The following is a 14,880-nucleotide window of genomic DNA, read 5'->3' on the forward strand; positions in this document are numbered from 1 at the left end:
AAAAACAAAGCGAATCTATTTACTTATTGAACTATTCGGATTAATTAACTTCCTAGTTACCAACTTTACGGCAGAGTTTTATGTTCTAAAGTTCAAGAGAATCGTAATAGAAGTCTAGCTCCGTGTTTCGACACTTCCAGTCGCGTACAAAGGTGAGGCACGTTGCCATTCGCAACCGCCGCTCTGTTCAACTTATTTTGTTTTGCTACGATGCTATAAGGCTTTTCGGTCTCTGTCGCCTCCGTGTTTCGACACTTCCAGCCGCATACAAAGGTGAGGCACGTTGCCATTCGCAACCGCCGCTCTGTTCAACTTATTTTGTTTTGCTACGATGCTATAAGGTTCTTCGGTCTCTGTCGCCTCGAGCTTGCAGAACTTACACCTTTTCTAACCCAGGCGGTGGTTAAAAAAAACAAAGCGAATCTATTTACTTATTGAACTATTCGGATTAATTAACTTCCTAGTTACCAACTTTACGGCAGAGGTTTATGTTCTAAAGTTCAAGGGAATTGTCATAAAAGTCTAGCTCCGTGTTTCGACATCGTCCAGCCGCACACAAAGGTGAGGCACGTTGCCATTCGCAACGGCCGCTCTGTTCAACTTATTTTGTTTTGCTACGATGCTATAAGGTTTTTCGGTCTCTGTCGCCTCGAGCTTGCAGAAGTTACACCTTTTCTAACCCAGGCGGTGGCTGCTACTTCTGTTAAGCTTGCGCATCGCGCTCGCACACGCGGCTTTCACCAATCTTTTAGCGAGTCGAACCCGTTTCTAGTGTTCTCGCTAATCTACGCCTGCTGCCAGCTGCCGGAGCTGCCCACTCGGGAATGCATTTTTTCAAAAGAAAAATTAGGTGCGCGATGCAATATTTCAGGCTGGACTGCAGCAGGTACTGCTTCAGCCGCGTGTATATAGCAGGGACATATCTTGCCTTAACTTCTGACACGTATCGTGTATAGTTTAGGTATAGGTGCAGCTTACCTAAGCCGTAACCTATTTTTCCATTGAAACCTTCCTCTCAACAAGTGCAATAAAGCGTTATAGTCAACTCGCTATAGCATCATAATATTGATACACATTTGACACAAGTATCAGAACATGGTTACATAAGTTTACGCTCGAGAAATACAAATAAATACGTTTGTAGTTGAGGACCTTACTTTAACCTGAATAATGAGGTCAAGGTGAAGTCACTGGCAGCAGGTGAACGCTGAATTCAAGTCGTCATATAGCAAGGTTGAATAATCTCGCTCTATTTGTTGTGTATTCTCATTAAAACAATTTCAGGAGGAAAAAAAACACGATCATTGGGTACATACAGCTCAGAAATTATGAAACAGGATCGAACAATATGGTAGGAGGACATCCATGATCAAAACAAGCAGAAGTGAAAGTAGACGCCACGAGTGGCCTGTCACCACGTTGCTTTGTTCACCGAAACCGATGGCAGACAACCTACACGTTTGCCAGTCGTGGATAATGAAATAATTATGTCCGGCCTTGAGAACGCGCACTTTGCTCTTTAGCGATATTCTATTGCTATATTTGTTTAGTCACAAAAAAAAAAAAAACAGCGCGTGGGATATTGGCACGTCGCAAAAAAAAGCAAAACAGAAAACAAAGCTTCCGCAGAACTCATCTCACGCTAATTGTCGACGTGAATGCGATTAGCATTCAAGCAGTGTTGCGACGCAGCGTATTACCACCGCCAAAACGCGTCACGTATGAGCCGTGCACTGCAAGCGGACTCCTCCCTCGCGCTTCCCTCTGTGGACATGCTGCGTCGTCTGGCTGCGGGCGTGCGAAGTCCTCCTCTGAGATTGCACCGGTGGCGTGCCAGAGCTTGCTAACGCTGAGAATTGATCCCGTGTAGCCCGCTGGCATTCGGGGCGCATCGCTAGAGCGTCGGATCGAGAATCCCCTTTCCTCAGCACGGGGTAGCCTACCGGGCTCAGCCTGGCTAGCCTCCCTGCCTTTCCCTTATGACATTCCTCTCTCTCTTCTCTCTCTCTGTTTAGAGCGTCGGGCTGCCGTGTGACGCGGGTTCGAATGCGTCCAGCACAGAATAAATATTAGATATTTTTTTTAATTGAAGAGAGGCATGAAGAGGCCATAGATAGATAGATTGGACGCAATGTGGCTGAGTAGGCTAAGAATGGTAATCGCATTAATACACGTAAATTCATTTCAATCGGTGCAGAAGAAGGGTGCCGGCGTCGGAAAGAAACGGTGTGTCTTCTTTCTTTCCTCTCTTGTTCACGATTCTCTTGTTCTCTTGTTCGACGATTTCCAGCACGAGCAGATAGTATGGTCCTTTGTTTAAAAAGTATTTTAGCGCCTGTAGCGCTGATTTGGCATCGCACAATATTGTCCATTTATGGGGTGTCTGCGTTCTCATAAAACGGACAGCCTCCCGAATTCCCGCAAGTTCCGCAGCCGTAGATGTCGATTTGTGGTCTAATCGAAATGGTTGAGTAATTCCAAGTTGTGGGATGACAAATGCGGCCGTTGTGGCAGATGGCGTGCAACAAAAATATTGTTGAAGTTCCTGCAGGACACCAAGCTCGACGAGCGGCTCTAGCGAGGCAACTGTCTCATGTACATAAGCACTCACCACTTCTATTATCATCATCATCCATTCCAATACTTTCACTCCCCTTCCCTCTTCCCCAGTGCCGAGTAGCAGACTAGAGCGCACTAGCTCAGGTCGACCTCTCTGTCTTTCCTATCAATAAATTCTATTCATTGATATTCTTTCCTTTTCTTTTAGGGGGGTAAGGCACACTGGGGGGGGGGGGGGGGGGGTCGCTTAAAACGCGCACTACACAACGTTCGACACATATCGTCATGACCGCTTGCTAACAGCGCTGCTCTTCTTTGTCCAAAATTATCGACGCTATGTAAAACCCACGTAACGAGGCCCCTGCAAACTCCTATTCTCCCTCTGCTGCGTCTCATTGCGTTATATATATCTTCGTCCCCATGAGGTCACAATAGGCTGTGTAGAAAAGAAAAAAAAAGCACGGTGACTCATGACCGGCCCCGACTAGCAACCGCTGCACATGCTGTACAGGGACTGAATTCGTGCGTAGGCAATATACTTGTCGAAATAGAGAGCGGAGGTGGATGGGTTGGTGCCGAAATATCCAGGACGGCGAAAGCGAGAAGTGCTGCAGAACTCTTTTGGCGCTAAACGTGGTATTATCAGGCACCGATAGCCTCTTATATTTCAAGTTCAAAATCGCTAGCACGAGGCTACTCACCAGTAGTTCTTTATCCGGATAGAAGTTGAGATCCACATAGTGCGTCACCACGTCTTGCGACACTCCTACTTGAGCGAAGTCGTACGTCCTCATCCCCGAACAGACGGCGCTCGCTGTTTCAGGCAAGACGCAAAAGACGACACAGTACATCAGGTGAAAAGCCACGCTAGCCACCCTATCCAGAAGCTGGCATTTCATTCCGTCGAAGTGTACAAGTAAGAGGGCTTCCTTAGGGAACACAAAAAAAAACTGTAGGCTAGAATACCCGGTCGACTAGTCGTGCCTGTTAATATAGTGCATACGAGAGCATCCTTAGCGTATACTTAGATTTGATTATCTCAACCAGCTGAAATCAAACTGCGAACATCGGAACTGACCTAAAGAAAGCTTCACTTTTGAATTAGTAAGATCGAGATGAGGGCTAGTAGGTTAATATTCAGCGCTTGTCTATGGTATTTGTTTCTTTGTGTTCTGGCTTTATTCGCTCTGTTCAGCCTCAGTTCTTCACTTTTGTAACAAGAGGATGAAGGAGAATATGATCGAGATATAGGCAGTGTTGATATAGTAAACAAAAAGAAAATGACACACGCCCTCTTGCTCATCCCATCACAACAGTTGTGATGTGGAAGAAAAAGTCCGCAGCTATTTAGTTAAGCACGTTCTTGGTGCGAGCAAAGTCAAGATCAAGATAAGACGTAGGTCACCTTCTTAAAGGGCCCCTCACCAGGTCTGGCCATTTTGAGTTGACAAGCGCGAGCATACAACGCGCGATAACGATCGTGTCTGCAAAGTATTACATCTCTACACACCGCTGAAAGATCTGAAATTTCAAAGCGAACGCCATTTTCCTTCTCCTCACAGCCGCCGCGCTCCAAGCCGGAGGATGACGTACACGTGCTAGCGCGCCTACGTACACGCGTTCGCGCTGTGACGTCGCTCGTGGTGACACGTGACTTCGAGAATTATTCAAGGCAACATCTGTTATTTGTGTAATATGTTGCTAGAATAGACGAATTAAATCTTAGAGAAATAATATAACACACAAACCGAATGTCTGCACGTTATTGTTTTACTTCGCACCGCAGCAAGAAAGCTGTACTTCCGTTCCGTCTGCTTGTTCCCACGTCGTGCAGTCCGCGCGCAGACACCGAAACTATGTCATTTTCTACTGTGTTCCAGCGCGGGATCAAGCTCTGTGATCCGCTTGTGTTTGCCTCAGTATACGTGTAGCACAGACTTATACCGCTAGTCAAGTGTTCTCGTGCACAGCGCGCGAAATAGTGTGCTGCGCGAAACGAGACAATCGCGACAGCCCGCACGCGACGCCGTCAGCGGAAGTAAGCCGCGCCGCAAAGAAAAGTGAGCAGAAAAAAAATGAACGCGAGGCCTGTGACGTAATGCGTCATGCGATCCTCGAGTTCCGGTATGGGAGAACGCAGGGAAGGAATTTCGCTTCCGGAGGCTAGACAGGACAAAAGGAGAGAACGTCCATGTTTGCGGTGAAGCTCGCCTCTTGAAATCATGGGTTCGCGACACTGAAATTTCTATCTCGGCTATTAATGAGCTGTCTTAAAAAGTTTTTGCGGCAGAACGCTCCGTAGAGGACACGCGACAACTTCCAGCGTATAATCAAAATGTGCTATGGGGTTTGGTGAGGGGCCCTTTAAGCAAAGACAGATATATCTCATAAAGAAGAAGTTCTGTTGAAGTGTGCACAACGCTTCTTTTAAAGCAAATTAAGTTGGAGACAAGGCACGTCATTTGAAAGTAGCCTCAATAACATCGAAAATTGTAAAGATATCCATGTGTTGTAATAAAATGGGAATTTTTCCTAATAATCGACGCAGCAGCAGGCTTCAATGCAAATCTGCTGCAGCAATAACAAGCCTTACTTTTAAAAATTAGAATTGAAAGGGCGGTGCGCAATGGTTCCTTGCATACATTTCTCTTTCTTAACATGGTTATCCAATCTACCGGCTATTTCTGCGAAGATTCTAACCAATGTTTAATGATCCCCTGTGGCTGATAGCAGAAATCTAATCGTTGAGCTCGATTGCTAAAGCAGGCGGACGTTATTTGCACGTAAAATTGAAATGCATAACTGACTAAAATTTACGAATTAAGGTTTAACTAATAACATTACCGCGCACATTGTAATTTACGAACTACAGCCGGGGAGCTTACAAGGCGGATCTACTTGGAACCAATTCTCAGGATTACACCAGCTTCGATACATTACTTCCAGAACTTTGCGAAGAAATAAATTGGTAGGCCAGTTACTTATGTGTTTCAATGCATCAAATGGCATTTTGTTAAAAAAATATGTGGAACGACCATGTACTTTTACCGCAAGTTTGATGGCGCATATATTGAAAATGATGTCATCCCCAGATTTATTTTCAAGTGGATGTGCCTTGCAGGCTCACGGGCTACAATTTGTAAATTGCAGTGTGCGCCGTAACGTAATCCGTTACGTGAAATTTTATTAGTCTATTAGACATTTGAATTTCTCGTGCAAGTAATGTCCGCCTCTTCGAGGGGGCCACCTTACGGACTCTAATTGTGCTATCTGCCATGGAGATTATTAAAAATTGCTTAACTTCTTCGCAGAAACACTCGGTATAAGCTAAATAAGCTATCGTTTTCATCTATGCTACAAATAAAGATAATTTATGGATCAATTTCCGACATCTCGCCTTTTTACACGCATTTTTTCAAGTTAGGTGCAGCGGGCTTTGCCGCACATCTAAAAATCACTGCGGCGCAGCCGCACGCGTTCTGGTCGATACGCGTTTGCAGAAACAATGAAATGAGTGGGCCAACTGCCGCTTTGGGGGCGGAGGCGGACCACGGAACCAGTTTTCATATCTCCTTTCTTATTCTTTCTTTTCTTAAAGTTTAGTTTGTTATTGCAAGAACAGCCAGCAAAGCAACTGTTGAGGAAAGCAGCAAACACGCGTCCCGCGCATTTCCGAAACACTGCTCTCCTTCCGTGGTTATGGCTTATACTACAGCCGTCTCAATAGCATCAAACAGTAACGCTCTGCCACGTGTGCCTTTTGATATTTGCTCGGTTTTATTCGCGGTTATTGACAAAGCTGGTCAAGCCAAAACGTGGTCGTCCAGCTACAGAGAAGCGTTGCGCACCTGTAGTTCTTAGCGGAAAAAAGCTTGCGCGCATGAACGTATGAGACGTGCAACAAGCCCGTCAGCTGCAGCGCAATCGCAAGTGGCTACAAGGCTACCGAGGGAATAGCAGGTTAAACAGAATGGGGGCAACCTTCGAGGCAGGCGTTCTCGAAGTAGTCGACGCCGATGGCGTCCCCGTACTTCTCCTGGACGCCCGCGTACCGCCGGTCCACGTCGCTCAGGTGGCACTGCAGGGTTACATAGTTGAACTCGGCCGAGCGGCACACGAAGCGGTCCTCGTTGAGGCAGGCCGCCAGGCACGAGTCCTTGCTTGCCGTGAAGAGCACCGCCGTGTCGTGGCCGCGCACCATCTTGTTCGGGAACCGCTCGAACGACCATAGCCGGTCGCAGATTTTCTCTGCGCACGCGAACGAGAGAACGTGAACCCAAGCTGTTGGCGCGGGCGAGGGCCGCTCGCTTCTACGCCCATTATAACGTGACTTCTGCGCACTACAATGGATTTACTTGCTGGGCGCGCAATGTGACTGACCGGAGCGTATGTGGTTCTTGACGAGGTAGTAGAGGTTGACGGCCCGCTGTGGCCTGGCGGTGGGCTTGCGCGCCTGCGTGCTGTTCTGCAGCAGGCAGGTGGTCTCCTGTTGAGGCGCCAGCGGGTTGAGCACGAAACTGAAGGCGGCCGCGACGCACTCCTTCTCGTCGCGGCACCAGCCTTGGCACTCGTAGAGCGACAGGTTGCGGATCGTGTAGTACGCGCTGCCCGCGAAGTCTAGGTTGGTCAGCTTCTCGAAGCTCACCTTGGCTGCGATCAGCAAATGAATGAATGAATGAATGAATGAATGAATGAATGAATCCTCCATGACGATACTAGTGTTGTTCAGCGAACTTGGCTAAAAGCAACAAATTCTTTTTAAAGTAAGGAAAATTAAACAGTATATATTTTTTACATCATAATTTCTGGACCAAACAAAATGAAAATGATATACAAGCATAGGAAGGAAGAAAGAAACGCTCGGGCAATTATGTTCGGTATTTATGCAACATTCAAACTTCACTGCATAGAAGTACAATCAGAATGTATAAGAGAGAAAACCGCATGAAAACTATATTAGCACTTGTTACAGTCAAGATTTATCCGTGAGTATACGACGAGAAATTAAACAGAAATACAATTGTCCTCGCAATCAAAACAGGCAAAAGGTTTTTCAATATACACATTCCTCATTTCTTTTTACATATTCTACTGGTTCAATTCATGCCCCTTTACTGTTGTTAACTATTTTCTACTCGCATACGTGTTTCCATAATTCCGAGTTTGTTCACACTCGCACCATCAATGCACATGAGCGATCGCGAAGGCAATGGCACAATGTGACTGTGTAACAATTTCTCTTTATGAAAAATAACCTACACAAGAGCCATGACACGCAATGCTCAACAGCTATTTCTCATATCCCCTAGAAAGACGGATAACCTATAGTGTGAACAGCCACAGAAAAGCTCGTATAAAAAAAATATCCACAGGAAAGAAAGTGCAAGAAAACGCACACACACATCAACAACTTAAGTGTGCAAAAATTGTAAACACTGATGGGCAAATGTGAAGTTGCGGCAAGCACAATCGCTGGCACGACGCATATGGCCAATATAAGCTCTACTGACAGCTACTTAATTCAACGTATGGGTGTCCTGCCTCGTAGCCACCTTGTTTTTTCACAGTGCGTGCACTCTGAAAAGGGAGGTTGCCGTAAATGCAATAATAAAGCTTACGAAACCCCTAAAACACGATGATGTCGGCTTATGATACCATCAAACCCTAGTTCATGTGAGATTATCAGTGACCCGCCGTAGTTGCTTAGTGGCTATGGTGTTGGGCCGCTAAGCACGAGGTCGCGGGATCGAATCCCGGTCACGGCGGCCGCATTTCTGTGGAGGTGAAAACACCCGTGTACTTAGATTTAGGTGCCAAATTTCTCTAGTCCACCACTACGGCATACCTCATACTCAAATCGTGGTTTTGGTACGAAAAAACTCCATAATATATTTTTAATTTATCAGTTCATGGATGATCTTTTTGCAAAGGGGCACTACTCAAGATCACAGGGGCATTTGTTATACACACGTAACATCAGTGCCTGTACCAAGTTTTTTTTTTTTTCACATCACCACAGTCAGCAATGACATTAATAACAAACGCAAGATGTCAGTAGCTATTTAGGCAGAGGAAGTAAAGTCATAATTAAAGGCGCGGTAGAGACCCAACCAGCGAGGCGCAGCTTCCGATATCTTCTATTCAGTGGCGAGCCTTTTTCCCACACTTTGCGAGTGTTGAACGCAGAAGGCGCTCTGCACGGCGTTCCAGGTCATCTGATGTTCAGGACGACTGAACAAAAACGCACCGCGCGAGCAAAAAAAAAAAAAAAAGAAAATAATATCCAGAAGGGGCTTAAGTTACGAACGAAACGAGGAAAACGCGAATGTGGGTCTCCGTCGGCGGGACTCGGAAACGGAGAACGCGCGCACGATTCGGCGACCGGGTGCTTTTTGTAGAGAACCGTCATCGCCTTCGTAAATTATAGGCAGACACTCGTGATTTGTATATTTCGGAATCTTGCACCTCTCCAAAGAAGAGAAAAACAGACACATTCAGGCGCTAACTTCCAACAACCTGTGCGTCTGTTTTTCTCTTCTGCGTCCTCGTGCTTTTTTTTTTTCTTTCGCGCTATAAGAAAACTTCAAAATGTTACACCAACAAGGCGAAATATCTACACTGATGGCCTGTCCAAAACTGCGGCCGAATTCAGGAAGCGTTTCGGTCACAAGTGCCGGCCGCCTTCGCTAATAATATGTCCAACGTCATGATTGGATGGAACCTTACGACCAGCTTTAGCGTAAGAACCTTCTCGCGGACACGGGTCCCAGCTGAGCAATAAGGCACATGCCCGAAGCACGTACCCTGGTTTACAGCTATAAACGAGCGCGATTCGTGCGCCGGGCGTGCGACCACGCGTGCACGTCACAGCTTTCGTCACTTCGCGTGGCCGCCAGTGGGACAGGCGAAGTCCTTTACACTACGGCGAACGCGTTCATTTGAAACACAAGTCTGCCCATTTCCGAGGCTGCGGTTGCATTTTGCGTTTCGCCCATTTGCCGCGCGGTGCCACAGTCTGGTCCTGCGCTGGACGTTAAATACGAGAGTGGACGTTCCCCTCCGCCTTCGTCTCACCAGAGAACACGTGTTTCTCCCCCTTCAACGCCGCCAATTTATTCCCTCGTTTCCTCCTGCGCGTATATCACCGCGCGGTGACAGCGCGCGCTCATCGGGCAGCAGCACATCTCGGCGGTCCCGACAGATGCGCAGCGCACGGCCTGGTGTGGAGCGCCGCTGCTCGTAATGAGCATTTCAACGCCCGTGCTCTCCGAAAGCGCTAATGACGCCGACAGGCCTGAGAAAGTTCCGGGTGGCCCACACACCCAGTGCTGAGAGAACGGCGTATCCCCCGTGCCGGCACCGCGGTCGTGTGAATGGACATGGAACGAGGAGGGAAACGGAGCCAGCCGGAAACAATGGGCGCCGGCGGCGCGGCGCGGCGGCGGCGGCCGCCGGTCGTGGCTGGCGAGGCAAGGTCGGCGGGGGAGGGGGCCTTAAGGGTCAGCAGGCGACGCCACGCGCCTGTCAGGGTCAGCACCAGTACTCCACCCCTTTCCATTGGCGAAGCTTCGTGTCGGCGGCGGCCGGTTAGCCTGATCGATATAGCTCACCATGCAGAACGCGGTAGTTGAGCTCAGTGTCACCGGATGACTGTAATCCAGACGCGTCGGACGCTTTTCCCGCGATCCGATTCTCTTTCGATTTTTCGCACTTCAAACACCCTCCCTTCATTTCATTCTTTTATCCGGGATCTTTTCGCGAGCGATTCAAACAAGGTCTGCTGCCTTCGGGATTTTCACCATTTTATGCTTAAACGTCAACGTGAAAAGAAATCGCCAGTGATGATTGCTGAAGAGTGATCGGTTAGATGCCGTGATCAATCGCATAAGTTCTGCCCCGTAAGAGCTGCGAGTGCGCGTTCCGTCTCTAACACAGCCAGTCAACCACTTCTACAAGTTGAGACAGCACACTAGGTCGTACTATATAACAGCTGCTTTGTCATATGTATTTTTTCGCTTGCATTAAGTTGACCGAGAAACAACAAGCGCAACCTTTGCCCCTTGACCTCTCAACATTACAGTGCAAATTCAGTATTCAAAAGTTCAACATATTACAGTTCTCAGCATTACAGTGTTCTAAAGAACAGCATCTTATTTTTTTTTTCCTTCGCATTATGTAACCTTCACTCTTTTGTTTTCATTTCTTCCTGTTTTCTTTTTTTTTTTTGGGGGGGGGGACAGTTGTTTAACGCAGCCGCAGTGCAGTTCTCAAACGCACGGCGAACGGACTAATTCCACCTGCGTAATGAACCATTTCGTTCATACAGTATGACCTGTTCAATTTCATCGAGGCGGCTGCTACATTTATGCCAAGGCATGTTTGTGTCGGCCTTACGCGGAAAATCCATTGCGCGCGCATGCGATCCTTCATAACCTGACTTTGGCAGCCTGCTTACCGCTGTCACAGACTGCCGGGCGCTCAGATGCGCGGCTTGTCGCCAGCAGGAATTTTGCGGCCATGCCAAGATGGACGTCCTGTCAAAGCGATAGAACCGCTGTGTCAGGCGTGGAGTGCACTTAGTTTCTGCGCAGCGTGTTTGAGAGCCCTACGGCTGCGGCGAGCCGGCGGGGAGCCCGGTATAACCTTTTTTTTTTCATATTTCGCGATCTTTCTCTTAAGAGGAAGCTTTCGCTCGGGGCCAGCTGTGATTTCCCAATTCAAATACCTGTTGAACACAGAAATGTTTTGATGGGACAACCACTGTACCAGTTTGAGGGACATTTGTCGCATTTCATAGAGAAATTCTAGTGACTGCAGGAAACATAATTTTCATTTAAGGCTTCAAAGTTTTTACAAAAATTGCAGAACATCGGTGAATTGAAAAACGTATAGGCACAAAGCTTACAAATCCTCAACTCTGCACCAAATGCGCAGTTCTGTAAAATGCGCCCGCCAGAGCATTTGAAGCGCACAAACTTGTTTTAACGAATTAACATATTACGTGAAATTGTTACACTGTATGAGGGCTTTGCAAGAGTCCTATACTGACACGTTATTGGTATATTGATAACGGTGTATAATGCATCAAGTTTTTCCGCTTTAGATGTATTATTAGGTGAAGTTTATATAATTGTGACATCGTTTTTTGTTGCTGGGGTGCACAGTCGCGGACTTAATACTTGAGTTTTTTTCGAAATATTGGAATTTTCAGGAAATATAATATGTATGGCATAAATTTAAAATCACCTTTCTTGAACTATTAGATTTTGACCTTCCCTCTTAAATTCAACTAAGCTGACCAAAATCTGCGCATTGGTTGCCGACGAGAACTTCTCCGTTCCCAAAACGAGCCGCGCAAAAGGTAATTGGTGCTACCGAATGTGTTCTACACCTTGTGCTAAAATGACGTTCCCAAAATTAACAATTGAAACGTTGGTTCCTTAGGCATTAGAATTAATCAAATTAGGAAGAACACGAAAAGTACTGGACGCTTCATCAGGAAAGTGCTTGGTTTCATCCACATACAAGGCTTCGCTTTATTCTCACATTTGGCGCATGATAGCTGGTACACCCTCTATGTACATACATAGTCGGATTTATATATGCGTCTTTAATGCACACAAACCTGCTAATAGAAGAGCGCATGACATTTAACAGCTTCATCACACAGGCGTAAAGCTAAGTTGTTGCAGTACCCGCCGTGGTTGCTCAGTGGCTATGGTGCTGCGCTGCTGAGCGCGAGGTCGCGGGATCGAATCCCGGCCACGGCGGCCGCATTTCGATGGGGGCGAAATGCGAAAACACCCGTGTGCTTAGATTTAGGTGCACGTTAAAGAACCCCAGGTGGTCAAAATTTCCGGAGTCCTCCACTACGGCGTGCCTCATAATCAGAAAGTGGTTTTGGCACGTAAAACCCCAAATATTATATAAGTTGTTGCAGCGTACTCGGCGTTAGATACGAACGTCGACCAAACGCGCCGGGAAGCCAAATGAGCGCCTACGCGCTGATAACAAAGGCCATCGCCACCGGTGCACTTAATAGCTTCACGCGTTCTTGGTTATCTCCGATCAGCCGATAAGCTTGGCCACCGAGTTAGCCGGGGCAGGGTCTGTGGCGTGCTTGTGAGAAGGGCTTATAGCAGAGGACACCTGTACTATAGCGTGAGCTGCGCGCGCGAGCGTTCGTTCTCGCGGGTGTCGTCGCTAACGTCGTTATAACGAGATGGCTTGCCGTCCGGTTGACTCTCGCGCGCTATTGGTTAAGCGTGGCGTTGAACAATCACAATAATAATGTATACTACCATTTTCAGCACGAGGTTAAGCAAAAATGTGTTCTGGTAAAGATTTTTTTTTTTTAGTTTTCCTCGCTTCGCGTGGGACAGGTGCATGATTTACGTGCCCCCTGGTTACAATATCAGTATTCCGTTCATCTGTTCCAGAAAAAGCTCTCCCGTCATTTCTTGCTCCACCGAGAAGGCTCAGATTCGGGACGAAGTTGTCAGGGGTGCCGTGTCCTCTGATCCTACAGTGATGCTACCTTGCCTTTATAGGTGGTAACGAAATATGTCATGCGACCTGCTTTCGCGTTTTCCCACGATGTTTGTATCTGCGGCTGATACCTGCCTGCCAAGCCAGCATCTCCAGCCTTCAGGCCACATGTAAACGAGCGGAGCTTGCAACGTGCGTTCATAACCTATGCTATACTCGCGAGAAGCTGCCTGTAGCTTATTACTCGGCTTCCTGCTCTCGTTCAGATCACGTTCAAAGTGACCGGCCGAAATAAAAGACTGTGGCAGAAACCATCGAAGGTGATTGTCAAAGTCAGCGACAGCTCTCTTGCATAACCTCCTGCATACACCCATGCCATCCGCAAATCGCGAAACGTTATGGGCACATCAGGAGACGCACGGAGTGGCAATCGCGCTTCCAACCGCCATGCCGAATGATATCAGGACACAGTATGTCTCGTTGTAATCACGGTCCCCCAATTGAAACTCCGTAGCAACTTACATTGTCCTATACTATCCTCGATGCAACTTCATCCCAATGGCTATCCATCAAGAGGCCGCGCTCGACGGGGTGGTGTTTGTTGCGGACTGGGCGCTATCGCTTTAATACATTTAAGGTTAGATATGCCTTGCGTCACCTTGGCGCATCCATTCTGTCGCATTTCGCCAAGAATCGGCACGTAGCAGTATCACATACGCTGTGCCGAAGTTATCTGTTCGGGCACTTGCCCAGTATCACCATACCCATTGAATGCAAGTTTTTTACTGGGACAGGCAGCAGCCAGCAACAAGTCGTCTATTCGGGCAACTCGGGTCATTAGGTATGTTCCACTGTTTATTCTCCGAGATCGCCCAACCATCCCAGGAGGCCAAAACAACTAAAGAAAGACACCGATTTAAAGAGCTGTCGCTTTAATAACGCTTGAAATGCGCAAAATAATTCATTACACAAAAGGAAAATTGAACGAAAGCGCAGCTGAAGTAGTTAACAACTCTAATTAGACATATGTATTTGCAACTTCTAAAGACGTAAGCCGTGTTCAGAATAACGAATGTGTCTACAAGTAGTTGCAGCTCAGGGGCGCTATAACGTAAAACTATTCCAAACTTTTCTATTCCAATTCTGCTATCAGCCCTCCACGATTGGTCAAAAACTTTTTTCGACCACCCCCACTTCATCTGACTGTCACGCGACGTCACGAAAACCGCGATACCTCCACACCTCACATGACGTGTACACACTGATTATGCATGATTTGAGAGAAAAAAGAAAAACAGTTACTTCTGATTCGACGCCTTTTCGCCATTAGCCTCCGGCTATTGGTCAAAAGTTTTCGGGCTGCACCCACTTCACCTGCCTGTCACGCGACGTGACAAAACCGCAAAAACTCACCGCGTGAAAGTGACGTGTACGCATCAAAGATGCATTAATATGCCGAACAAAACTGAATTTTCTTCTGAATAGCCGCAGGCTGCCCTGTTCCCAAAGGAATAAAAGATGGCTGCCGCCGATCGCTGAGACGCTGGCTACTCGCACCTGCCGGAGAGCATGGGTGTATTCGCGTATAATAAATCTTTTTGCGTGGCCGTGTAACGTTTTCGAGCCCTTTCGGCACGTTGACCACCTCATTCTGCCAACTCTTCTTTGCCGAGGATCCGTTTCAGCGTCATTCTTAAGCTTCCGTTGCATGCCGCCGCGATTTTCGACCAGCCACCGCAAGCTAAGTAAGGGTAAGCCGACCAATCGTAGACGCCGGCACCACCCTCTTCATCCGGTTATCGATTTTCAGGGCACTGCCTCTGCCCCATCGAA

At 47.4% G+C, this 14,880-nt stretch overlaps 1 protein-coding gene across 1 annotated transcript in view; it reads right to left on the reverse strand.

Annotated features, from left to right (window-relative positions):
* Window positions 1-11,078, reverse strand: part of tyn (trynity) — a 52,028-nt gene extending 40,950 nt beyond the window's left edge. The window contains exons 1-4 of the mRNA XM_075694678.1: window positions 11,015-11,078; window positions 6,940-7,209; window positions 6,541-6,807; window positions 3,261-3,373 (exon numbers count right to left, since the gene is read on the reverse strand). Coding sequence (XP_075550793.1) covers window positions 3,261-3,373; window positions 6,541-6,807; window positions 6,940-7,209; window positions 11,015-11,078 — 714 coding nt within the window. The remainder of the gene's footprint in view (window positions 1-3,260; window positions 3,374-6,540; window positions 6,808-6,939; window positions 7,210-11,014) is intronic.
* Between the last annotated feature and the right edge of the window lie 3,802 nt (window positions 11,079-14,880).

This window comes from Dermacentor variabilis, chromosome 1 (genome assembly GCF_050947875.1).
Source record: "Dermacentor variabilis isolate Ectoservices chromosome 1, ASM5094787v1, whole genome shotgun sequence".
In the NCBI taxonomy this organism is placed as follows: domain Eukaryota; kingdom Metazoa; phylum Arthropoda; class Arachnida; order Ixodida; family Ixodidae; genus Dermacentor; species Dermacentor variabilis.